The following is a 27,345-nucleotide window of genomic DNA, read 5'->3' as shown; positions in this document are numbered from 1 at the left end:
TATAAAAAAATAGAATGAGTACACTCTAAAATAACAATAAAATGTATAGTATAGTAAGTTTTCACTTAATGTTGTTGATAATTTCTTGGAAACTGCAACTTTAAGCAAAATGATATATTGGGAAACAAATTTTACCACAGGCAGATTGATAGAAACAAAAGTTCTGATGGCGTGTTTCTGGTTACAAAAACATCACCAAACTTTAATATCAGAACACTTCTGATATTAAACATTGAAATAAATGTGCGGTACACATACATTTAAGAAATATTTTGTAAAAAATAAGAATGATTTCCCTAGTTGTTGGTAAATTAGTGAGTGATGGCTGTCATAGCGCTGATGGGTTAAGTCAAGGAATAGGTATTTGTGAATTATCAGCAGCACCTCTTACCACCACATAGTTCAAAATCAATGACAAATATGGCAGGCTCACTGAGTGCGTTCCTACTGCATTGTTTATTGTCATGCATTTGTAGGATTATTGTCTATGAATTTTTATTTTACAATCATTTGTATTCATTCATTTATTCATTCATTCATTTTCTAACCTGCCTTTTCCAATTCAGGGTCGTGAGTGGCTGGAACCTACCTCAGCAGCTCAGGCGCAAGGTGGGAATCGACCCTGAACAGGACACTGTTGCACCACAGGGTGTACTCACCCCCCTACCCACACTCATTCAAACTGGGACCATTTAGACATGCTGATGAACCAATCATGCCCATCTTTGGGGTGTGGGAGGAAACCGGAGCACCCAGAGAAAACCCTCATGCAGACCTGGGGAGAAGGCACAAACTCCACATAGACTGTGGCTCTGGCTAGGAATCTATTTTTTTTCTCATCAGCTTAGAACAAAATGACCTTGAATGAAATGACATTATACCTGCTTTATAGTAACTACATAAACCAGTAACATGGTCATTTATTATTGTTATCAAGTATTATGTACCGAATATAATTGTGTATGTTATACCTTTATAGGACTGGAAGCCAGTAGGTTTGTTTACACCAGCATCACCACAAACACATAAGTAATATGTTGCAGTAGGACATTATGATGGCTGTGACATCACTGGGCAATAGGAATTTTTCAGCTCCATTATAATCTTATAGGACCATAGTCATATATGCAGTCCCTCAGTGACCAAAACATCGTTATGCAGGGCATGACTATAATTGAGCAGCTACTAGTTATGTAAACTGCCAAGTAGAGGGAACAATGTATGCATTAGGCATCAGACAATATAACCTCTATAAAATAAACTTACTCTTTCATAATTCAGATAGAAAATAGGTAAGAAGGGTTACTGTGTTATATATATATTTTATTGTCTCTATAAAATAAACTTGGCTTTTGTGATTGGAATAACATTAATAAAAGCCTGGCATTGTGGAAAGACACAGACATGTGTGGACCTGGTTATCTCTAACCTTGCATAGCTCATAGCACATACATTATAGCAGTTTGATTGGTTATAGCTTGTTACAGCCCAAGGAAGACTGCTTTAACATTCCGTAAGGAGAGGTAATGGTGTTGAGGGGAGTCTTATCTCTGGTACCTTTGGGTCTTTCCTAATCATCTGCAGTACAGGAATACAGAGGAAAGTTAATCTATAATCAGAGAAGCACAAGTTGCAACTGCATGCTACGTGACTCAGGCCACATATTCTCATTTCCCTTAAGGCTCAAATAATTTAAAGTTCCAACAGCTTTTAGTTTGAATTACTTAATTTAATTTCACAGTAGGATCTGATGATTTCGTGGTGGAGACTTTATTAAATATCTGTCTCAGAGATCTAGTGTGTGTGTGTGTGTGTGTGTGTGTGTTTTGGAAGAAAGGGGAAAGATCCTGATGTGACATCTTAACAATTGATCCTTTAATAAACATAATGGAAGTTAAAAAAGGAAGATTATTTGGGGGCCATGACGAGGAGTTCATTTTAAATGGATGAGTAAAATGAAGGTCAGTGCTTATGAGAGGGATTAGCACTGAAGATGTGCGTTTCATAGTCATCTTTGTAGACTCATCAATGTTTATAATTCTGAGCATCAATTATGTTTGGATAATATTGTAGATATAAATGGATAACGAGCTAATTTTATATATTTCTTTAATCACAATTTAAGTGCCTGTTTTGGGTCAAGATTTTGCCTAGGTGCTTTCCTTGTGTTTGTGTTTTTATCTCCATTACAGCTATTCCTACAAATATTTCATAGATAAAGTGAAGCTCAGCTCAGTGAGGGCAAGTTACTTGCCAAAGAACAAGCAGGTAGATTGTGCAGAGTTGGGATCTGCCTGACTCCAAAGCCCAGCCTTTTTATTTTATTCTGCATGTATTAATCAGCTAGGGCCACCATAACAGAATAATACAGACTGGATGGCTAAAACAACAGAAACTTATTTTCTCACAGTTCTGGTGGCTGGAAATCCAAGATCAAGGTGCTGGCAGTAGTTTCTGGTGAGGGCTCTTTTCTTTCCTTGCAGATGTCGTCACTTTCTTGCTGTGCCCTCACATAGCCTTTTGTCTGTGCTGAAGTACTCCTGATATCTCTTTCTCATCTTATAAGGACGCCAGCCCTATTTGATCAGGAGCCAACCCTTGTGGCCTCATTTAACCTTCATTACCTCCTTAAAGGCGCTGTCTTCCACTATGGTCACATTGGGAGTTAGGGTATCAATCTGTGAATTTTGGACAAAATTTGGCACATAACACTGTGCTTTTTAAAATTTATGAAATTTGATAAATATTTGAGTGAAAAACAGTAAAAATGCCAGCCGTGGGATGTTAATTAGATAGTCTCTGGGATATAAATTATTATAGCATTGATTTGTTTCTGTCTTGGAAATCCTTAATGTCTAGTGAGTTTAGAAGTAAGGAAAAAGTTTAAAATAAACGACATGTTGTGGAAAAAATGATACTGAGGTGTGTATTTTTTATTTGTACAAAAAATTTTTATATGTTTTTTGTGTTTAATATTGATCCTTTTTGAGAATATACTTGTTTGAGTGATGATGACAGTAATAGGTGCCACTAGGTGACTTCTTACTGCTTAGTTTAATATCTAGCAGATATTTTACTTATATAATCTCTTTTAATCTTAGCACCAGCTCTAATATGATATTGGCAGTGTAATCTCCATTTTGAAGAAAGTACTTATAGCATGTGCCTTGGAGCATAGGTTCTGACTCCATTCCGATAGATTTCAAATCTCGGTTTGCCATTTGCTCTCCGCCTTAGTAGGGCCAAGTTACTTAACCTTTTTATGCCCTAGTGTATCTGTTAATGTATTTCTGTGTAACAATGACTCCAAAATTTAGTGGCTTAAATCAGTAAGCATGTATCTTCTCTCACAGTTTCTGTGGGTCAAGAACTTAAGTGTGGTTCTCCTGGGCAGGTCTGGTTCAAGGTCTCGGGAAATTGTGGTGAAGAGGTTGGCAGGAGCTACAGGTATGTGAAAGCTTGACTGGGGTTCGAGGATCTTTTTCCAAGGTGGCTTACTCACATGGACGACAATTTAATGCTGGGTCATGGTGAGGCCTTTTTCGGTGGGCTTCTCCAGCTGGCGGCTTGAATGTTATCTTAACATGGTAGCTGGCTTCTCCTAGAGCGTGCAGTTCAAGAGAGATGGAAGCTGTCTTTTTAGCTCTAGAAGTCAGATAGAATCACTCTGCCCTGTTTGTTAGGGGCAAGTCATTAATCTGGTCTGTATTCAAGGGGATGGAAATTAGGCTCCATCTTTTTAAGGGAAATGTGTCAAACTTTGTGGGCATTTTAAAATCACCACCCTTAGTTTCCCGGTTCAATGGAGATAACGATACGGGCAGGAGGCAGGAGAGCGGGGTCCCTGGTGAGGGCTCCACCCTCAAGCCTGGACCCATGGCCCTAAATTAGAACAGGCATTCCTGTTTTTGTGCATGAATGTTGCTTTCTGGTCTGTCCTGCCCCCCTATCCTGTGCCCATATAAACCCCAGACCTCGGCTGGCAGAGGGACAAGTGGCTGAATGTCGAGAGGAGAAGCAGCAACTGAGTGTCTGAGACTGTGGATAGATGCGGCTTAACTTCGGAGAGGAGCCCAGCTGGAGACAGCAGATCTTCAGGGAAAGATTACCCGCACCATCCCCTGTCTAGCTCTCCTTCCGCTGAGAGCCACTTCCACTGCTTAATAAAAAATCCGCATTCACCGTCCTTCAAGTCCATGTGACCTGACTCTTCCTGGATGCCAGACAAGGACCGGGGTACCAAGAGGGCAGGGTGTAAAAGGCTGTCACACTGACTCTCCACTGAGCTGGTTAACACTTAGACGTCTGTGGATGGCAACTGCTAAAAGACCGTTAATTGTAACACACCCGTAGAGGCTACCTTGGGGGTGGAGCCCAAAAGTGCTCGCTGTGGCCCCAGCACTTGCATGCTCCTCCTCCCACAAGGGATTTGAGTAAGCAAGCCACACCCCTGTTGCAAGTGCCACAGAGGGGTGCAGGGAATTCTCCCTCTCAATAGCAGTAGTGTCTGCTTCCTGAGGTTGTTGTGGATATTGAAAGATACTAAATAACTTGGAATAATGCCACGCACATACTAAATATTTAGTAAGTGCTAAGCCAGTGCTTCTCAACTGTGACAGCCTATAAGAATTGCTTTGGAAAGCACATAGACCAATGAAACAGAATAGCCCAGAAGTAAGGCTGCACAGCTACGACCATATGATCTTCAACAAAGCTGACAAAAACAAGCAATGGGGAAGAGATTCCCTATTCAATAAATGATGCTGGGATAACTGGCTACCCATATTCAGAAGACTGAAGCTGGACCCCTTCTTTACATCGTATACAAAATTCAGCTCAAGATGGATTACAGACTTAAATGTAAAACCCAAAACTGTAAAAACCCTGGAAGACAACCTAGGCAATACCATCTGGATGTAGGAAAGGGCAAAGGTTTCATGACAAAGACACCAAAAACAGTTGCAACAAAAGCAAAAATTGACAACTGGGATCTAATTAAACTCAAGAGCTTCTGCACAGCAAAAGAAACTATCAACAGAGTAAACAGACAACCTATAGAATAGGAGAAAATATTTGCAAACTATGCATCTGACAAAGGTTTAATATCCAGCATCTATAAGGAACCTAAACAAATTTACAAAAGAAAAACAACCCCGTTAAAAAGTGGGCAAAGGACATGAACAGACACTTCTCAAAAGAAGACATACATGCAGCCAACAAGCATGTGAAAAAACCTCAACATCACTGATCATTAGAGAAATACAAATCAGAACCACAATGAGATATCATCTCACACCAGTCAGAATGGCTATTACTAAGAAGTCAAAAATTAACAGATGTTGATGAGGTTGTAGAGAAAAGGGAATCCTTATACACTGTTGGTGGGAGTGTAAATTTGTTCAACTATTGTGGAAAGCAGTATGGCAATTCCTCAAAGACCTAAAGACAGAACTACCATTCAACCCAGCAAATCTCATTACTGGGTATATACCCAGAGCAATAGAAATCATTTTACCATAAAGACACATGCATGTGAATTTTCATTGCAGCACTGTTCACAATAGCAAAGACATGGAATCAACCTAAATGCCATCAATGACAGATTGGATAAAGAAAATATGATACATATACACCATGGAATATTATGCAGCCATAAAAAAGAATAAGATCATGTCTTTCATGGGAACATGGATGGAACTAGAGGCTATTATCCTTAGCAAACTAACATAGAAAACCAAATACTGCATGTTCTCACTTATAAGTGGGAGCTAAATGATAAGAACTTATGAACACAAAGAAGTAAACAACAGACACTGGGTCTACTTGAGGATGGAGGGTGAGTAGAGGGAGAGGAACAGGAAATATAACAGTGGGGTACTGGGCTTAATATCTGGGTGATTAAATAATCTGTACAAAAAAACACCATGGCATGAGTTTACCTATGTAACAAACCTTCACATGTACCCCCGAACCTAAAATAAAAGTTAAAAAGAATTTTCTAGAAATCTCAGAAAACTTTCAGCGATCAAGTTGCATTGCAGGCCAATAAAATCATTAGGGGGATGGGACATGGGCATTCATATTTTTAATGTAATCTCCCTTCCCCATGCTTATGTCCCAACTCATCCTCAGCCTTCACTCTTGTTCATTGCTTTCTTGGTTATAAAAAGACAAGTCATTTTAGTGTAATTCTCCTCATTTTTTCTGCTTTTAAGCTTAAAATTGGTCTCTTTACCCTGTCTCTATTTTAACTTCCCTTTCTCTTCGAATATTTACAAAAGAGTTATGGAAGAATAAGTGTACTTACCTGCCTAATGATTAGAAAGGAGAAGGAAAAGGGAAAAAAGAAATGAATTCAACTTGGAGTGAAGAGGAAGATTTCAAAATCCTTGCCCAAATTAATCAAAACTGTGCTTGAACTTTCTGATCGTTGGCTAAGTTGATAACATATGATGGGCTGGATTCAGTGGCTCACGCCTGTAATCCCAGCACTCTGGGAGACTGAGGTGGGTGGATCATTTGATGCCAGGAGTTTGAGACTAGCCTGGCTGACATGGGAAGACCCCATCTCTACTAAAAATACCAAAATTAGCCAGGCCTGGTGGTGCACGCCTGTAATCCTAGCTACTTGGAAGGCTGAAGCACGGGAGTTGTTTGAATCTGGGAGGTGGAGATTGCAATGAGCTGAGATCTCACCACTGCACTCCAGCCTGGGCAACAAAGTGAGACTCCATCTTACAAAAAAGAAAAGAAAACCAGCAGACCCTGGCCAGGTGTCATAGCTTATGACTGTCATTCCAGCACTTTGGGATGCCAAGGTAGGAGGATTGCTTGAGGCCAGTAGTTTGAGACCAGCCTGAGCAACATAGCGAGACCCTGTCTCTACAAGAAAAGAAAAGAAAAGAAAAGAAAAGAAAAGAAAAGAAAAGAAAACCAGCAGATCCCTACCATACCCTTTGGCAGCCCTCAGTTCTTTCTCAGAATAAGTAACTTGTAACTGGTTTAGCTGTTGTTTTGGTATTTGCTTCCATTTGATAATATAGTGTTAAATCTTGATTGCTAACTTTCAGATGTCTCATCACTTCTGCTTATAAATAGATGGAATTCACTGCTGCCTTTCCACTTCAAACAATTTCTTTGAATATTGATATATCACAAATTCAGTTAAATTTATAATTAATGTGTGACTGAATAATTATGTAAGAGGGTATATGGTTTGTGAGATATTTTCTGACAATACTTCTTTTTTTTTTTTGCTTACGTATATAAATATATATATTTTTTCTTTTTTCCCCACTCATTATGTCACTCAGGCTGGAGTGCAGTGGTGTGGGATCTCGGCTCACTGCAACCTCTGCTCACTGCAACCTCCACCTCCTGCACACCTATGACCATGGTTCTGCGGCCTCAGCTTCCTAGGTATCTGAGATTACAGGTGTGCACCAACATACCTAGCGAATTTTTATATTTTTAGTAGAGACAGGGTTTCCGCATGTTGACCAGGCTGGTCTTGAACTCATGACCTCAAGTGATCTGCCCACCTCAGCTTCCCAAAGTGCTGGGATTACAGGTGTGCACCACCATGCCCAGCCCACTTACATAATTTTCTATAAACTTGATGTGGTCTTTTTTTTCCCCAAATTGCTCCAACAACTCCACTGTTGACTTTAATAAAAAAGTAAGTAATTTATCCATTCTTTATTTCTGTGGTGATTCCTCTTTGGGGCCCTTTTTATTTTCTGCTCCCACCTGTATTGGTTGTAGATGTCATCTTGAGTTTTCCATCACCAATGTTTTTTCCTGTACCTACTATTTCCTGGAGTCTTTTTTTCTACCCATTATGTTAAACATTCCATGAGTTCCATCAGATTGGAAAGTATTTTCTTTTGGTCTTGGAAATTTTCTTGTATTATCCTTCCTATATTATAGTTTCTTTAAGTGACTTATCACTGTCTTTTAATTCTGTTTTCTGTGAAATTTCCCCATTTATTTTCCTGCCAAACCTATTTTTTTTAATTTTAGCTTTTCTATTTTTAATATCCAAAATATTCGTGCTTTTGATTCCTTTTGCAAAACACCATACTCTTGTTTTAGAGCATTCTTGTCTTATTTTCCTGAGGATACTAACAGTGGTTTGTTGTTACGTTGTACTTGTTTAAATTTTCTTCTTTTCTCTATTATCTGTTTATAGGTTTTCTTTTTGTCTTTATTCAAACAAAGTTTTTCTTAGCTGTTTTAATTTGAGGATGACATTTTGTAAATGAGATCAGGGGCTTGTCTCTTGGCATACTTCACTTTGGAAGGATTAGATAGAAAAATGAGAAATTTAGCTGTGTCATTTGGGGATGCCCAAATGTCAGTATGTGAACATCTTTTTCTCTTCAGCTACTGAGTTCATCAAGATCAGGGCTTAGAGGAGCTGGGAAGTAGTATGCTTACTTCCCATCAGTAAGAAAATAATGGCTCCTTATTTCTTAGTAGACTTTTCACTATCTCACATTTTCAAATGTGTTTCTCATGCTAGTCCTTAACTATCTTAGGTATCCAAGAATCCTTTGATATTACCCGGAGACTAAGCCTTAGCACTCCTGTCTGAGCACGTGCCTGCCTGGATGCAGGCGGTGTTGGAGGACTCGCTGAGCCTGACAGGCTTGTAAACAGTCTGTTTCCAGTTACTTGCATCCACTTCCAAATGTCTTTAAAATCTAATACTCTTCTGTTTTCTCTGCTGTTCTTTTTTTTTTTTTTTTTTTGCCATTGGGTGCTTACACTTTTTAAGCATTCTTTTACTGTCATTTCAGTAGAGCCTTGGAAAGACTAGAGAAACACATATAATCGATCTGTCTCTTTAAATGGAAATTCTCCCTTGCCTTTTTTTTTTTTTTTACCCCCACAACCCATATTTGATTTTAAATGAGACAGAATTTTATAATAGCAGCTGTGCAAACAACATGTGAGAGTTAAGTGGCTGTGAATTTTATCAAATGCTTATGAGCATTTGATAATTTAGACAGTAACTGTTTTTCTTAAGAAAACCACTCTAATAGGGCCATTTTAATCAGCACAGTGACTAATTGTAAATAAATCTAATTTAATAAGCTAATTTGTACCTATGCCTTAGGGCTTTCTCTTTCTTCATTATATGAGGAACTCACTAGATATCTTGGAGTCAAGCCTGTCTTTTATCTACACTATCTTGATGCCATCTGTATTGTGTTGAGATTAGCTGAGTGGTTTCGACTTGCAAATTTTAAAGTACCATGTGAATAAATGTTGGCCAAATACATAGTTATGAAGTGTCGTTTCTTGGATAGTATGAACTCCATAACAAGCATATGACATATTTCCTTCCCCAGGGTAATTTCTTTTTACTGGGAAGCTTCTTTTCTTTTGAAATTACTCAACTTACACAAATACCTGTTTCTGCGAGAAACAGAATCATTATATTAAACTACAAAATTTAACCTTTCCATTTTCAGTGTGTATCTTTTGGGTTTTCTATAAGCAATGCCAAACATATACACTATTCTTTTTTTCTAAGTAAAGACTTAAACCCAGAACAAAATTAAAGATTTGACATCTACATATTTGCTCAAGGTATCAATCAATCAGCAGCACAAAGCCTCTACTGGAATAAATTGGAAATGTGGTGGCAGGAAACCCAGGTTTCCACAGATGACTTCATACATTTTGACAATATTCCAATTGAACTGCTGTCATCCAGATCCATGTGACAGGAAGAACCTTATTTGTATCTATAACCACCCATGACCTCTGAGATTGTAGGTCCTGATAACTAGATGATCTTTTCTTTGCTGGATACACATGTGCATCTTTATTTTCCTTATATGGCCTTTGACTCTGTGAGATAGTATTAACTAGTGGGTGAGGTTATGCAAGCTTGGAAAGAGAAGCCATGACTGAGCAAATTATTCCATATAAGAACAACTCATCTTGAAACATGATTGTGTGCATGCATATGTACATTTGTTAAAATCGTTCATCTACTGTCATGTATTTGGCTATTCTCTTTATCCTTGAGGGCTTATTCTTTAAAAAAAAATATCATTTTAGTGGGATATTAGGAGGAAAAGTAGGTACACTCATCTTTAACTGAAATGATCTGTCGTCTTTATCTGAAAGTTCTCCTCTGACTTTCTTCTCCCATGCTTGAATTTTTCCCATGCTTGATTCTGAAGTCAACAGAATTTCTTTAGAACAGCTTTATTGGTATATAAATTACCCACCATAAATTGACCTTCTTAAAGTGTACAATTCAGTGGTTTTTGATCTATTCACAAAGTGCAACCTCACCATTATCTAACTTTTGAACATTTTTATGACCCCAGAAAGAAGCCTTATGCCCATTAGCAGTCACTCCCCATTCCTCCGTCTTCCCACCACCCACATCCTTAGGCAAAGACCAGTCTGCTGTCTCTCTATAAACATTTGCTTCTATGGACATTTCATAAATGGAATCACAATATGTGGTACTTTGTGACTGATTTCTTTGATCTAGCATAATGTTTCAAGCTTCATCTGTGGTGTCACATGTATCAGTACTGCATTCCTATGGCTGGTTAATATTCTATAGTATGAATATACCATATTTTACTTATCCATTTATATGTTGATGGAAATTTGGGTTATTTCCCTTTTTTTGCTGTTATGAACATTTATGTTATGAACATTTAAGTTTTTGTGTGGATATATGCTTTCATTTCTCTTGAGTATCTACCTGTAATTGCTGTTATATTGTAACTTTATTTTGAGTAACTATTTTCTAGCATAGTGTGTAGAAAGACTATAGGCTTGAAGAGGAAAAGCAGGATACCCAGCAGCTCCAAGGCCAAGAAGAGGCCTATTGGGAATATTATGGAATTAATTGTGAACTGGGTGAAATCCTCAGTAAGTTCTTTTTTTGTTTAGTAATGCTTTTATGTTGGAAGAAGAGAAGACATAGTCAACAAGTGAGTTATTTAAAAAGTATACAACTTGTATTAATAGAAAATCAATCTACATAAAAAATATTAAAAATTTGGTTAAAGAATATCAATTGAAGGGATTGCCAGATGATTAGCTTGCTAGCCACCTACAGCTCTGCCCTAACTCTGTCAAGCCCTGTTTTGAACACCTGCTTTACTGAACCCATGGAAATAATCAACCTTTTACAATGAGTCCATAAATAATTTGAGGCCCTTAAGGGAGAAAGGAGGGATAAGAGGACATACAAATAGGCTTAAGTAACTCTGGGCTTGGTTTAACTCATATGACACCAAATCCACTTACAGGCCACTTATAGCTGAGCATTTAACCAGTAGTGCCTAGAAAAAAACCAACTGGTGTTAGTATGATTTCATCTGTAACTATATACTTACTGTACTTGGCCCATTTAATATAGTGCTAGATTTATGGAGAAAGCCAAGTTTTATTAGCTGAGATACTGCCAATATTGTTTCACATTAGCATTTTACATTGTGTGAGGCTTTCTGTCCTATGTGCTGTTTGTTTTTTCCAGTCTCCTCGGTACATAAATTCTCATAGAAATAAGTTCTTCAACTGCTAAATGCTTGTGTCTAACCTTTAGTGTAGATATGAGGTTCCAGCTTTATAATTTAGACTATTTTATATGTTTATGTATACCATCAGTCCCCACTGACAAACATTCAGTACCCAATAAATACTCACAAAATAAATATGCTGAGATACTATTTAGGCATTATCAGGAGTTTGTTTTGGTTATAGGACTGAAGTGTAAAATATCACCTAATTCTTTATTCTTCCTGCAGGCCTTTGCTCTTACTTGAACATACAGGTTCTCTCTGGGAACAGGAGATCAGTATAAATGTTGACTAATTTGTCAATAAACATACCTCTGCATTTTGCAGAATCTAATCAGAATGATAAGATTTGTAGTTTCACTAATAACCTCTAAGAATAGGCAGTAATTTATTAATTTTTATTAGTCACTTTATCAGCATGCCCTTTGAGAAATTTGTGTGAGTCCTTTGAGAACCATATCATGGTCATGAGGTTGTAAGAGATTTGTAAGAAACATAACCCCTCCTTTTGCACAGGAAAATGAAATTCTGTTGCCTTTATAAGCTCATCACTCCAAAGAAGTGATTCCAGTCTTGAGGAATGAAATGTGGAGGCAAAACCCAGTCTGATTCTGTACAGCTGGCATTTCATGATTATTTTTCTCATTCTTCTGTAAATACATATTTAGAAAGAAATATAATTCATGTTTTGTTTATTCTTATGTAGTTTGTATTTTGTGCCCATACAGCCTTATAGGCTTCTATTAAAATTTTATTTCTCCACAAGCCCTGAGAACCTACAAAGCTATGGTTTCTCACAAATGAGTTAAGATCCCCACCTCTCCACTACACAACAGATTTGCTTATTGATTGATTGATTCAGGAAACATTTCTTAAATATTTACATACTTGAGACATGGTGTTAGCTGCTCTGTAGTAATGATAACAATAATAGCTAACTTTGTAAGAGTATGCTGATCAAACTGTATATTATGAGGTCCTGGGCACTTGGATTTAAATTGTAGCTCAGCTATTTGGTACCTGGGTGAATGTGGACAGACTAATCGATCTCTCTATTTCAGTCTAGTCATCCCCAAATGGGGAGCTACTAGATTCCTGTTGCTACCATAACAGATTACCACGAGCTTAGTGGCTTAATGCGTTGCAAATTTATTATCTCACTGTACTGTGGGTGAGAAGTGTGTGGGCCTAACTGGTTTCTCTACTCTAAATCTCACAAGGCCAAAATCCAGGTGACAGTCTAGACTCCTGTATGACTGTTCTGGGGAGAATCTACTCCCAGACTCATTCATGTTGTTGGCAGAATTCAGTTCCATGCAGTTGTAAGACTGAAGTCTCTGTTTCTTTGCTGGTTTCTCAGTTTCTAGAGGCTGCTCATGTTCTCGAGTTTATGACCTCTTAATCTGCAAAGTTGGCAACAGGTCATTATACTATTAATATCTAATAGATTAGCAAGTTTTCATAAAACCTTTTGTGAGGTTTAATGAGGCAGAGGGAGGGGGGAAACTACTTTGATAAATCTGGCACCATGAGGCTAAATATTTTGGTTGTTTTAGTGGTTGACTTTCTCATGGCTCTGAGATATATCATGATAGAGATTAACATTTTGTCAGCTACTTTATTCTTTCCTTGAGGCTAAGATTATGAGTATAGTATAACTTCATGGTCATTGAAAAGTCCAGGCATGTGTCAAGATTTGAGTTAGGTGCCATCCTGTGATATATCTTGTGATATGGGAATAGCATTGCTGATTATAATTATAATTTTTTTTTTTTTAGTGAGAGCAAATATTTGTCACATAATTCAATGTTTGCTGCTTAACCTGGAACAAAAGTATTTATGGTACAGTTTTCAAGTGCTGAGTAGATTTCTCTGTATGCTGTGCATACTGTGCTAGTTGAATGTTTGCATTTTAGCTTGAGAAATGGGTCAAATGTAGCCAACAACGAATGAGAACTTTCAAGAAAACTTGAATAATTTGAAGTGGTACTTTTCACTAATGGAGAGAGAGAGTTTTTGTCCTAAGAAAAGATTGATGTCGAAGAAAATGATGACTATTTTAATTGTGAACCATTATTTCCATCTGCAAAGTTTTCTTAGAATTTTTGAACTTATGAATTATAACATATGATCCTAGTTTTATTCCAATTTAATTCTAAAAATGACTACAAGTTTAAAGCAGTTAACATATGTTAATACATCTGCAGAGGTGCATTTCACTTCTGTTTCTGAGGTCCGTCTATGGAATTTTATTGCTGGGTGTCCTTTCCCTGTGACCACTAAAGTAGCTTTTTCTTCTATTTAGATATTATCTGTAATCTAATTCCTACCTAACAGTAATATTCCATCCAACTCAGCAAATTCTGTAAATGGACTAAATTATTCCACGTTTTTAAAAAATATGTTTGAAGTATAGATGTACTATATTCCTATGTTAGTTCCTTATTGTGTGTCTTAAAAATGTGTATCATTCTTTAAAACAATGTCTTGAGCTCTTTTAATATGCAAGGCATGGAGAGTGTTTAAAAGATGGTCAAAACTCAACCACCAACTCTAAAAGAGCTTATATTTGCCAGTTTATAGATTTTTTTACTTTAGCTGCGGACATCAACTACATTTGAAGGAGACCTTCCTGACAAGCTTATTTATAATCTTAATCACTAGCCTTCACGCTGATCCAAGTACTCCCAATTCCCCTAGCCCTGTTACTATATTTATTGCCTAATGTCTCACCTGCTGGACGGTAGGTTCCATGAGGGTAGGGATTTTCCGTTTATTTTGTTTACAGATTTATCTTAAATGCTTGGGATGGTGCCTGGCACAGAGTAGTCACTCAATAAATGTTTTCAGAATGATTAAATGAATTAAACATCTTCCAACACAAGACAAATTTAAATTGCATTCTTAATCTGTCCCCATGTCTAACCATCCCGCCAGCATCAGCCTGATTCAGGCCCTGGGCCCTTTCCTTCTGGATGGTTACAGTAGCCTCTTAAATAATCTTGCTGCTTTCAGTTGTGCTCTACAGTCTAGACTCAGCAGAGCAGCCAGAGTGGTGACCCCCTCAAGGCAGATCATGTCTCCCCACAGCTCAAAACCCTCACACAGAAAACAAAACAAAACAAGAAAAGACCATAGCTTTTAGTCAAATTTAATCAGACAGTAATGATCTGTCCTTTTCCTCGTGTTGTCTCCCCATTTCATCTCCTGCTACTCTTCCCCACCCACCACCACGTAGCCCCAGCCCCAGGACCTCCACCTCCTGACCTTGTGATCTGCCCACCTCAGCCTCCCAAAGTGCTGGGATTACAGGCGTGAACCACCGCGCCCAGCTGCCATAAACAATTTTATGTTATTTTGCTAAACGTGAAACTCTAAATACATCTGTCTCCCTTCCCATTATTTGGCAATTTTATTTCCTGGAAAAATTGTTTATCGTATTTCAAAAGTTGGAAAATGATGAAAATGCTGCTGCTTTTTCAAAGATGTTATTGTCATAAATTCATAACTATTTTGAATCTTCATTTTATTTGACCTGGTGTCTTTACACATTGCCTGCCTTATGGTTTGAGGTTTCATTTCAGAGCCAGAAAGCCAGAGGCTGATTGTCAAGGCTGTTGTAATGCTGTTGCTTGTATCTTTAAATGCTGACAATCAGACCACAATTTTAAACAGAGAGTAAATACCCATGAAAACATTCATAGACTCACTTTGAATTAGTCACTATAAAAAAGAAGACAGAACATTTTCTCTTGGTTCATTATTTGTTTGTTTTTATAATATAAAGGCATGAGAAATGGGTATCTCCAATTAGTTCTTAATCCCTCGACCTTAATTATTTTAACATCTTGTGTATCTCTGCTATTTAAGGTCATAGTGCAGTGGAAAATAGTCATTATAAACAATACAACGTAGGTCACATAGATAGTAGGTAGCAGAACCAGGTTCCTCACCCCAGAAATGACTCGAGCCTTCATTCTGATCTTGTGCTCTGAAGCCTATCAACGTCAGTGTGTCTGATTCGCTATATGTTTTCACTTCCTGTGTGTAGCATTATGTTATCCAGGTGCTTTATAACACTGATGAATTGTCTGATTTTGTATCTCATTTCCTTCATTTTTCTGTTTCTTCTTCACTTAACTGGCTAAAGCTGAATTATGTAAGCAATACAACTGCGTATTAATTATAACTGAATTACATTTTTATTCTCTTAAATGTCTGTTAAAGTAATGGATTATAGTCATTCCTCTAAACTACTGTATTTGTTGTAAAATATTTTTATTTTCTTCTGAGAGAAAGCATTACATAAAGTCACAAAACTTAGCAATTTTACTGTATTTAAGTATTGGCAAAACAAATCTTTGAGACTTGAGAGAAACTTTTCATATGTATGCCTGTGAATTTTGATATATCATTAGACATTTTGGGGTGTATGCTGGGTTATTAGTCTTTTGTATGAGAAACATATATCAAATTCTGAACCATATGACATGTTAGATGTTGTTAAAGAAAAAGTTATTCTGGCCAGGTGCAGTGGGTCACATCTGTAATCCCAGCACTTTGGGAGGCCCCAGCCCGGCCAGCGTGGTGAAATGCTGTCTCTACTAAAAATACAAACATTAGCCGGGCATGGTGGTGCACACCTGTAATCAATCCCAGCTACTCAGGAGGCTGAGACAAGAGAATCGCTTGAACCCAGGAGGCAGAGGTTGCAGTGAGCTGAGATCGCACCACGGCCCTCCAGCCTGGGTGACAAGAGCGAGACTCCTTTAAAAAAAAAAAAAAAAAGACATTATTCATTCTGAAACTTGTTAAAGAACAGTAAGACAATCTTTATTCAGGACTATTACGATAGCTAGAGGGACTACTGCATTTGGGGTTTTGCAGTGGGGCAGAGAGATTGGTCTCAACTTGGAATACAAGGGAAAGTGGTAATTACATGACCATATAGCAGGGTTGGGATAGGCAGTAGTCAGTGGGTGGAAAATTACTAAGAGGAAAAACCTCAAGGGTCAGGAGAGATTATGGCTAAACAGACCTAACAAGTTTCTTGCTGAAGGCAGGCTAAGGTGATCAGACATCATTTGGAGGATGGTAGGAAATGAGTAATTTGGTCAGATATGGAGGGCTATCAGATACGAAGGGTGGAGATTTTGGCTGAAATGACTTAGCAGTATTCTTACTAAGAGTGGACTCTTCAGGATATGCCCAGAACAGGGCTTAGTTGAAAAAAAGCTCAGAGAAGTCTGACTAGAGATTGGTCAAGGAGATAATCTTTGTCAAGATTAAAAAGCTGTTTAAAAGTTTACTTCAGTTTTCTCTGTGTACAGTATCCTGATCACTAAGTTTAGCATCCCCCATGGTATCCCTTGAAGGTCTCTCATACCATATTTTATTCAAGAGAATTCTGGTTTTGACAAACTTGAAGACAAAAATCAAATGGAAGATTCCACTGTGGATCAAAAACCTAACCATTGTCTTAATTAGGGGATGAAAACATCAAATTGAAACACAAACCCGTTTTGTGCACTGAAAAAACCTTGTGGTTTTTTATATTTCTTGCTTAAGTTAGTAATTCTTTAACATAAAGTCAAATATGCAAGGCCTATCTCAGTCTCTCAAGAGTTTTTTTGTGAATAAAATGTTAGAATGTGTTACACCTACGTGCTTTTGTTGTTGTTACTGTGAAATATACCTGAGAACATTTTTATTCTTTTTTTTTTTCCAGATGGCAGAAAGGATATTCAGGAGAGTAGCTTAAGAGACTTAATAAAAGAGCTGCCAGACACCCACTACTGCCTCCTCAAGTACCTTTGCCAGTTCTTGACAAAAGTAGCCAAGCATCATGTGCAGAATCGCATGAATGTTCACAATCTCGCCACTGTATTTGGGCCAAATTGCTTTCAGTAAGTTAGTGGAGTTTTGCTGTTAATATCATCATGTCCCCCTTTGTGTTTACTACTGTCTGAAATTACTGGGATGTAGAAGCATATTTCAGTCTGAAAATTCAGCCAGCTTATGTTGGAGAAGTTGTATCTTGTTCTTGGGCATGTTAGCCCTGTTTTTCATCCCAATTTGAAGAAAGCAGCTATGCCCTTTTTATAAAACTATGATTTGCTATAAATCAAGTAGCCTTATTTTAAAATCTGGAAATAAGTTATATTTCAACTAAAAGGGGCATTTAAAAAATCTGTAATCAGAAATGTTGATTAGCAGAAAGAGAAGGAGTATGACATAGTGAATAATTTTTTAAATAGTAATAAAGTTCAAATTATTGCCAATAGATGGAAAATTTTGAACAGACTATGCCAGTATCACAAAAATATAACCTCAGCTTCATTTACTGGAAATAAACTAGTCTGTGTTAGTAGATTCTTTGTTGCTAGCCACAGGAACATTTGTAAAGCTTCATATTTTATTCTCCTTCTTATTCCATAAAGCTCTTTAATTTTTGATATGTGAAACATGATCCTGCAATCCAGGGACTTTGCTTTTAACTCTCCTGTTAATCACCTCTGATCAAATACATTCCTCCTAGTTATGAGAAGGGAGAGAGAGAACATTCACACTCTAAAAACACTCAGAAACTCAGCAACTTTTTTTTTTATAACATATCTACTTCTCCACTTCATTAATATACAGGCTTATTCAGCTGCCCAGAACTAGTAATATTACAGTCCTCAGAATGACTGTCTAAATATAGATTCTAGTTTAGATCCTAGTGACTACAGGGTTCCAGGTCATTCACAGCCTAATTTGGGTAGAAGTTCTACCTTAATAACTATCCTGATTGTAATTCTAAAGATGTTAACTTTTAAATAATGGCATTTCACAGGATATATTAGGGTGTTGTGAATAAATATCTCAGATGCAGGATCTACTAATTTTTGTCTTATTCAGAAGCTCCGTGATAGTAAAAAGTCTATATTTGTTCTTATATTTGTTCTGCCCACTAAACCTTTGTTTGGTGACTTACATGTGAGAAACGTGTAAGTAGAAAACCGTTGAATAATTCTGAAACCTAGATTCTAGAACAGATAAAAATGAATTTGTAAATAGAATGCTTATTTAAGTAAGCATTAAACACAGATCCATACCTCATTACTAACTTAGAAATTGGACTTGATCTGGAATTTCTGGTAATCTGCTCCAGTTAGTGAGTCACAATATTAATTAGTAATGAGTGTTTATTATAGGTTCTAATTAGTATGGTTTTACAGTTTTTCTATTGTTATAACATATACATAAAATAAAATATACCAATTTAACCTGTTTGGTTCTTTTTGATACAGAGTCTCGCTCTGTTACCCAGGCTAGAGTGCAGTGGTACGATCTTGGCTTACTGCAACCTCCACCCTCTGGCCTCGAGCAATCCTCTCACTTCAGCCTCCTGAGTAGCTGGGACTACAGGCACATGCCACCATGCCCGATTAGCTTTTATATTTTTTGTAGAGGCAGGGTTTCACCATGTCGCCTAGGCTGGTCTCGAACTGCTGGGCTCAAGCAGTCCACTTGCGACAACCTCCCTAAGTTCTGGGATTACAGGCATGAGCCACTGTGCCTGGCCAACTCAGGTTTTTAAACTAATGCTTAGCTAGTTTTAGTATTCTTGACAAATTCCATTTACCTAACAGATCAGTCATTTACCTAAAAGACCAGTCATTTAATGTAGCCATGTAGCTTTTTTTTTTTTTTTTTTTTTTTTGAGACAGTGTCTGGCTCTGTCACCCAGGTTGGAGTGCAGTGGTGAAATCTTGGGTCACTGCAACCTCTGTCTCCTGGGTTCATGCAATTCTCCTGCCTCAGTCTCTTGAGTAGCTGGGATTATAGGCATCTGCCAGCATACCCAGCTAATTTTGGGTTTTTTAGTAGAGACGGGGTTTCACCATGTTGGCCAGGCTGGTCTCGACCTCCTGACCTCAAGTGATCCTCCCACCTCCACCTCCCAAAGTGCTGGGATTACAGGCCGACCTTCATGTAGCTTTTGAAATGTATGTGGTATAAGGTTATACAATAATTCGTTTAAATTTTTAAATTTTCTTGTCTGTTACATCTTCTTTCTCTTTTCTAATGTTAATTTTGCCTTCTCACTATTTATCTTGGCCAGAGTAGCCAAGCTTTTTGTCTATTATTATTCTCAAATAATCCATTTTTAACTTTATTGAATAAATTTGCCTTAACATTTTTCTATTTCATTAACTCCTGTTTTCATATTTATCAATTTACTAGAACTTAACTGGTTTTTTCAAGCTTTTCCCCTGTTTTCATAATATGAAAAATTTCAGTCATACAATTTGAAGGAGCATAACTTAGATTTACATTTTCTCATTAACTAGATGAAATAAATGTGCTTTATCTCTGTAGATATATGTAAATATGTATTTTTTGTTGAACCATTTGAAACTAAGTTGCAGACCTCAGCTATTTCACTGTTAAATACTTAATCATGCATCCTTAAAAATGAGGACTTTTTGCTATATAACCATAATATGTTTATTATGCCTAAGAAAATTGACAATTCCATCATATCATTTGGAGAGTCCATTTAAGTATCCCAATTTGTCACAATTTATTTTTCTCAGAAGAGGATCCAATGGTTCATCCATTCTTCTTAGTTGTTAGGTCTCTTTAGTATGTCTTAATAAAGAACAGTCCTTCCATGTGTGCACACCCACGTGCAGGGGTGCCCACGTGGTTGTTTTGTGTTTAACCACACCTTTTTTTTCTACCACATTGACTTTTGAAAAAATTTTAATTTAATGTTAAGTTTCTGGATACATGTGCAGGATGTGCAGGTTTGTTACATAGGTAGACATGTGCCGTGGTGGTTTGCTGCAACACCTAGGTGTTAAGCGCAGCATACATTAGCTGTTTTTCCTGATGCAACCACATTGAGTTTTTAAGAAACCAGACATCATCCTGTGGAATATTGTACAGTGTGAATTTGATTATTTTCTTGTGGTGTGGTTAAGTCGTTCTTCTATCCTCTGAATCTACTATAATCTATAAGTCAGATATAAAATCTTAGTTATATTCAGATTAAGTTTTTTGGGCAGAATACTTTATCAGCGATATTGTATCCTTAATGTTGCATCCCATTAGAAGCCATGTAATGTTAAGTTGTCTCACACTTATTGATGCTTAGTTTGCTTTGTTAGTTAAAGTCACCACTTTCAAATCTCTGTATTGTAGGGCTGTGACATTCCCTTTACAGTTAGCAAGTAATTCATTAGGTGACTACTTGGGCATCATGCAAATGCATATTCCTCCCAATTCACTATCCGTTTGATTGTCTGTTGATCATCCTAGCCTGATTCAGTTTTTTCTCTTTTCTCTCTGGGTTGTAGAATGTTGATTTTTAAACTCTACTTTTCTTTTTCTTTTAGTGATATTCTTCTATAAAGAAGAGCTTTCCCTTGTCAGTGGGGAATGAACAATATTAAATTTTCCTGTGCTCATATTATCCCAAATTTGGCAGTTGTGGGAGTCCCTTTAGGCTGGCAACGGTGTCCTTCTGACAAAACCCTGTAATAGTATTTCCTACCTTTCTAGCTAAAGATGATGTCTCAGGATGGAATTAACCATTTCTCCAAGGGGCTTTGGTTTCTTTTATAGAAGAATTATATTTAGAAGCCAAGATCTGGGTGCTAAGTTATTTGCATCTAGGTCTTAATGACTTCTAGAGCAAGGAAATAAAGAAAGAAATGAATACTTGAATGATGGAATGACTGAATGGAAGAAATAATGGATTTATATTGATATTTTGAGTTTAATTTTAACATTATAATATTCTTTCTTAACTACTTTGATTTCATATTTGTAACTCCACACTCTGACAGTGAAAAATCTTGCTTCCTAAAAAATGGGAATATTTATTTGCTTTTCTGCACAACATACATAAAATGTGTATTTTATGTATAGATATAAAGTGTCACAACATCAGGGAAGCCACTGAGTAATGTTTAAGACATCTGGCAGTCTGTATTGTCCCTATATCTGGCTAAGAGTATGCATTCAAAGTAAAGGGTGGTTGTCTTCTCCATTTGGCATAAAATTGAGTTCACTTGTTTCCAATTTTTAGAATGCAGAGCTTTTTTTCCTTTTCAATGTAATTTTGTTTAAATTTTTATAACATTTGCATGGCTTAAACATGAAGATTGGCTGGGCACAGTGGTTCAAGCCTGTAATCCCACCACTTTGGGAGGCCAAGGCGGGTGGATCACTTGAGGTCAGGAGTTTGAGATCAGCCTGACCAACATGGTGAAACCCCATCTCTACTAAAAATACAAAAATTAGCCAGGAGTGGTGGCAGGTGCCTGTAATCACAGCTACTTGAGAGGCTGAGGCATGAGAATCACTTGAACCTGGGAAGTGGAGGTTGCAGTAAGCTGATACCGCGCCACTGTACTGCAGACTGGGAGACGGGGCGAGACTCAATATCAAAAAAAAAAAAAAGTGAAAATTATGCAAAGAGAAAGAGGTTTACTCAGAAGTTTCCCTTTTATCATTCTTTCTATACTGTTCAACCTCTTGCTGTCTTTGGAAAACATTTTTATTAGTTTCCGGCTTATCCTTCAATGTTTCTTTTTGTAAAAATAAATGTGTATATGTAGTTACATTATGTATATTATGTGATGTCTATATGTGTTCATTCTTATTTCTGTGTCTTCCTTACACTGTTCTTCACTTTGCTTTTTATCTGCAAATCTTAGAGATCATTCCAACAGTTTATTTTTTTACTCTTTTTTTGTGCTTGTGTATTACTTCATTGCTTGGACAAAGTAAATTTTAGTCAATGGTACTTTTCTGATCGTCATTTGTTTCCAGTCTTTTATTGTTAGATATGATCCCACGTCAAATAAACTTGTGCATATGTGTCACCAAGATTAATTCCTAGATGTGAGATTTCTGGGTCAAAGAACAAATGGCACCATATCATTAGATAGTCCCAATTCCCCTCCATAGAGGATGAGTCAGTGTTACATGTCTATTAGCAGCATGCAAGAGTCTCTGTTTTTCAGTCTTGCCAAGAGGATTTTGTGAAAATTTTGAAGTCTTGCCAGTCTAATAGGTCAGATGTGATATCCCAGTGTGGATTTTTTAAGTTTTAAGAGTTTTATTGAGACACCGTTTATATACCATACAATTTGCCATGTGAAGTATACAATTTGTTGGTTTTGAATAAGTACAGAATTCTGGAACCGTCACCACAGTCACTTTTAGATTATTTTATCATCCCCAAAAGAAATGCTGTGCTGTTAGCACTCACTTCCCATTTCTTCCTAATCGCTCCCCACAACAACCTCGCTCTAGGCAACCACTCCTCTACTTTCTGTGTCTAGAGAGTTGCCTATTCTGGACATTTCATATAAATGGAATCATACAATGTGTGTTCTTTTCTGACTGGACTCTTTCACTTAGCAAAATGTCTTCAAGGCTCATCCATTTTGTAGCATGTGTCAGTACATCATTCCTTTTATGGCAGAATAATATTTCAGTGTAGAGATGTACCAGTTGATGTGTTTATCAGTTCATTAGTTGATGGGTATTTGTGTTACTTCTAGTTTCTGGCTATTTCAAATGATGCTGCTATGGACATTTGTGTACGTGTCCATGTGTGGAATTATGTGTTCATTTCTCTTGGGTATATAACCAGGAGTAGAATTGTTGGGTCTCATGGTAACTGTTTAAAATTTTAAGGAACTACCAAAATGTTTACTGAAGTGGCTGCACCATTTTACATTCCCTCATGCATTTGTTCCCTCATATATTCCCATCAGCAATGGGATGTGCTTATCATGCAGAAAGAGACTAAAATAAAATATTCAAATAAAAATATTCAAACAAAAAAAAAGAACCTAATAGGAAAATGGCAAAAGACAAAAATATATGAAGAGAAAGACACATGGCCATATACATTTCCATCAGCAATGTATGGGCGAACCAGTTTCTCTACATCCTTGTCAAACCTTGTTAATATCTTTTTGATTCCATTCCTGTGGGAATGAAACACTATTTCATTTTGGTTTTGACTTGCATTTCCCTGATTACTAAAGACATTGAATATTTTCATGTGCTTATTGGCCACTTGTATATTTTTGGAGAAATGTTTATTCAGATCTGCCTATTTTTAAGTTGATTTATTTGTCTTTATTATTGAGTTATTAGAGTTGTTTATAAACTTTGCATATAAATTCCTTATCAGGTATAGGATTTGTAAATATTTTCTCCTATTCTATAAGTTGCCTTTTCATTTTCTTGATCATGTCCTTTCAAGCACAGAGGTTTTTATTTTTGATGGAGTCCAATGTATCTGTTTTTTCTTTTGTCACTTATGCTTTTTGTGTTGTACCTGAGAATGTTTTGGCTAACCAAGGTCATGAAGATTTATTCATCTTTTCTTCTAAGAGTTTTATAGTTCTGACTGTTATGTTTAGGTCTATGGAGTTATTTTGGAGTTAACTTTTGTGAATGGTATAAAGGAGTCCAACTTCATTCCTCTGCATGTGGCTGTCCAGTTGTCCCAGCATCATTTGTTGAAGATTGTTTTTCCCCATTGAATTATCTCAGCACCCTTGTCAAAAATAAGCTGACTACAATTATTGGGGCTTATTTCTGAACTCATAGTTCTATTCCATTGATCTGTATATCTATTCTTATGTCAGTACCATAGTATTTTGATAACTCTGTAGCTTTTTAATGAGTTTTGGAATCATGAAGTTTCAATACTCCAAGTTTGTTCTTCTTTTCAGGATTGTTTTGGCTAGTCTGGTTTCATTGTATTTCTATACAAATTTTAGGATCAGTTTGTAAATTTCTACAAAAAAGTTAGCTAGTATTTTGATAGGATGTTCTGTTGAATCTGTAGATCAATTTGGAGAGTACTTTACTGCCATTTTAGCAAAATTAAATCTCCCAATATGTGGGCATGAAATATTTTTCCATTTACTTAGGTCTTTAATTTGTTTCAATAATGTTTTATGGCTTTCAGGGTAGAAGTTTTGCAATTATTTTGTTAAATCTATTCTTAAGTATTTTTTTCTTTTAGATGCTATTCCAGATGTAATTGTGTTCTCAGTTTTATTTTCAGATTGCTCATTACTAATACCAATATAGCACCTGTGTTTTCTTATAAATGAAACTAAACATTTTTACTTGTATTTAAGGGCCATGTGTCTTTTTCCTCATATACCTGTTTGTATCTTTTGCCATTTTCCCATTAGGCCCTCAGGTTTTATTTTTTCCTTGTTGAATACTTATTTTATTTATTTTTAGTCTCTTTTATCCATCATAATCACACTTAAAACTCTAATTTTCCTCTCAGTATTACTTTGTCTCCTCATTTTCACTATTATTTCACCACTTCATTTAATAGGTTGGGTTATCCAAGATATAACTCTGAGACTAAGTTTTCAAGCAGAAGTTTCATTGGGTAGTACTTTTTGGAACCATTCTTTCCTTATACCTACAAGGAACAGACGAAGGTAGGATTAGGCATAAGTTGAACTGCCATAAAGTTGTAACACAGGATTCATTCAGTCCCAGGGAGCTTAGAAGATGGGATGACCTTTCAGATTAATCCCTAATAGAATCAAAGGGTTTAGTCTCTTTACCCCATTTCCATCAATCACTGGAGGTGATCCGTGCCAGGGACATGGTGTAGTCTCAGAAGAGGGACTTGGCCATGAGCCATAAGCAGGCAGCACTTTCAGTGGGATGGGGTGGATAATGAATATTTCTGGCATGGAGGAGACACCTGGGCATCACCTCACAGAGTCACTACATAAATATTTTCTTTTAAAAATTCATTAAACCTTGGACTGTGAGCTATATATGTTGTATATGATTTTTCTAAGGAAATCCTCAATATTCCAGTTTCTAAGACAAATAAACATCCTCCTGAATACTTTATTGTTCTTGGGAATTAGCAGGAATTGCTTTCCATAAGTTGTGATAGTTATTACAGTGAGTATTGGATTTTCAGTGGTTTGGAGAGCATGACATATAAAAGGAAGTTAGTCTAGCTCTTATTCTGCCAATTAGTAGTCCTTATTCTACTAATGCAGGTAGATTTGACCTGCATTGTTTATTTTCCTGTTAAATATTCTGTAAAACAGGACCCACAGAGTTTGCTTTGAAATTTAAGTGAAACTGTAAGAGAAAGTTCTCGTACATAGTAAGCAATTGACTGAGTGGGGTTGGAATCCATGTGCATTTAATTAAATGCATTTAAAACTGCATTAAGGGAACGATCAGGTTTTATGGGTTCTGCCCATCGTACTACTTAGTGAACCAGGGGCTCTTTAGAAACATGAGATAGAAGACATGACATTCCTCTTATCTCAGTTGTCATAGTTCTCACTTAAAACAAGCTTCTCACGGTATTGAGTATGCTTGTTAATATTTAATGGAATAGAAAATGTTCTTGCCCAATAAAATTTCCCAACACAAGCCAACTTCTTCAACTTAGTATTTGTATAGACACCTTCTGACCTCCTCAGATTGCCTTGACTCTACCCCTCTTCCAGACCAGTCTGCTGCCACCAGGCTTGAACCTTTCTCCTGCCTTGGGAATGCTGGATTTTTCTCTTTGGCTTCTGCCTTATAGCTGGGTCAACCAGCCACCTGCTCAGAGTTCCTGGCTTCTGCCATCACTTTTGAACCCTAGACTCGGATCTTAATTCCTGATGGGGTATCAGAGTCATGGGATATGCCTGGAAATCTAGAACAGTTAAATAGGAGTCAGGAGGAAACATGGATTTTTTTCTTCTTCCCATGGAACACATTAAATATTTCTTCATCCCATGGCTTCTCCTTGCAGCTTATCTGGGGAATTCCAGACTGCCAAGCAAAGCATCTGTCGAGCAAACTGTTACGTGTCTTTCTACTAGCGAATAAGAAATATTTAGGTATTTCTAATATAATGAATCTCATGCATACCCAGTGTTACCCTTAAATATTCTTAAAGTGTAAAATCTCTCACCTAATCTTAAGAAAATATATTTTCCTAATGTATTAGAACTGTCTCCTACATCATTAGGTGCACAGTGCCTTAGAGCAGATTCTAAAGAAACCGAAAGAAAACAAGGCAATGATGAGGATGTTGGTGTATTTTGACAGCAGGGATACCAGGCAGGGTGGGTGAGAAAAGGAGGCAAGGAGGGATGTGAAATAATGTAAAGCGTGCACAGCTCTTTCACAAGACACATAACAGTTTTTATTTGCCATTGTTTAGAGTGTATTTAAAAATCTGATTGTTAAGTGATATTGATGAACAGACCAAAGCCTTGGCTTTTGGTTCTGGGTTTTTTGTTTGTCTGTTAGTATTCTTGGCACTTTGCATTAAACTCATTGTGCACACTTAGTTTGTACAATTTGATAATATCCATGTCTTTTATCTCTAATAAACTTGCTATTGCTACTGATGAGTACATCATTTTGATCAAATTCTGCTTCGTATCTCTGCGTCCTGTGCCTTTTGTCTATAGATATGTAAATTAATTCTATTCCTTGAAACAAGTGTTTCAGTACTAACCAATAATATAAAAAGTAATTTTGAGGGTATTCCTGAAACTTTCAAAGATAAATCAGTTTCATATTTTGAATGATAAGCCCTTCTACTTATTCTTCTATCCAAGATGTTACATTTTTTCTTAGTGGCAGCACCAAAAAAGTTTTAAAACTGCTGTTGGTCTTCAAGTCTTGCAGAAAAACATCACAATAAGTTAGAGTTTAATACACCAGTAAATATTAGATGAGATCAGCTAAATTTGTAGACACAAAC

The 27,345-nt window shown here is 36.8% G+C and overlaps 1 protein-coding gene across 2 annotated transcripts in view; it reads left to right on the top strand.

Annotated features, from left to right (window-relative positions):
- LOC105535608 (protein FAM13A-like) overlaps positions 1–27,345 on the top strand; it is a 269,070-nt gene that overhangs the window by 45,817 nt on the left and 195,908 nt on the right. For both annotated transcript variants that reach the window (XM_011974742.1, XM_011974741.1), the window contains one exon: positions 17,290–17,467. In XM_011974742.1, coding sequence (XP_011830132.1) covers positions 17,290–17,467 — 178 coding nt within the window. The remainder of the gene's footprint in view (positions 1–17,289; positions 17,468–27,345) is intronic.

This window comes from Mandrillus leucophaeus, unplaced genomic scaffold (genome assembly GCF_000951045.1).
Source record: "Mandrillus leucophaeus isolate KB7577 unplaced genomic scaffold, Mleu.le_1.0 Scaffold1480, whole genome shotgun sequence".
Classification (NCBI taxonomy): domain Eukaryota; kingdom Metazoa; phylum Chordata; class Mammalia; order Primates; family Cercopithecidae; genus Mandrillus; species Mandrillus leucophaeus.
Note: the sequence above shows the minus strand (reverse complement) of the source record. Positions and strands in the feature narration are given on the sequence as shown.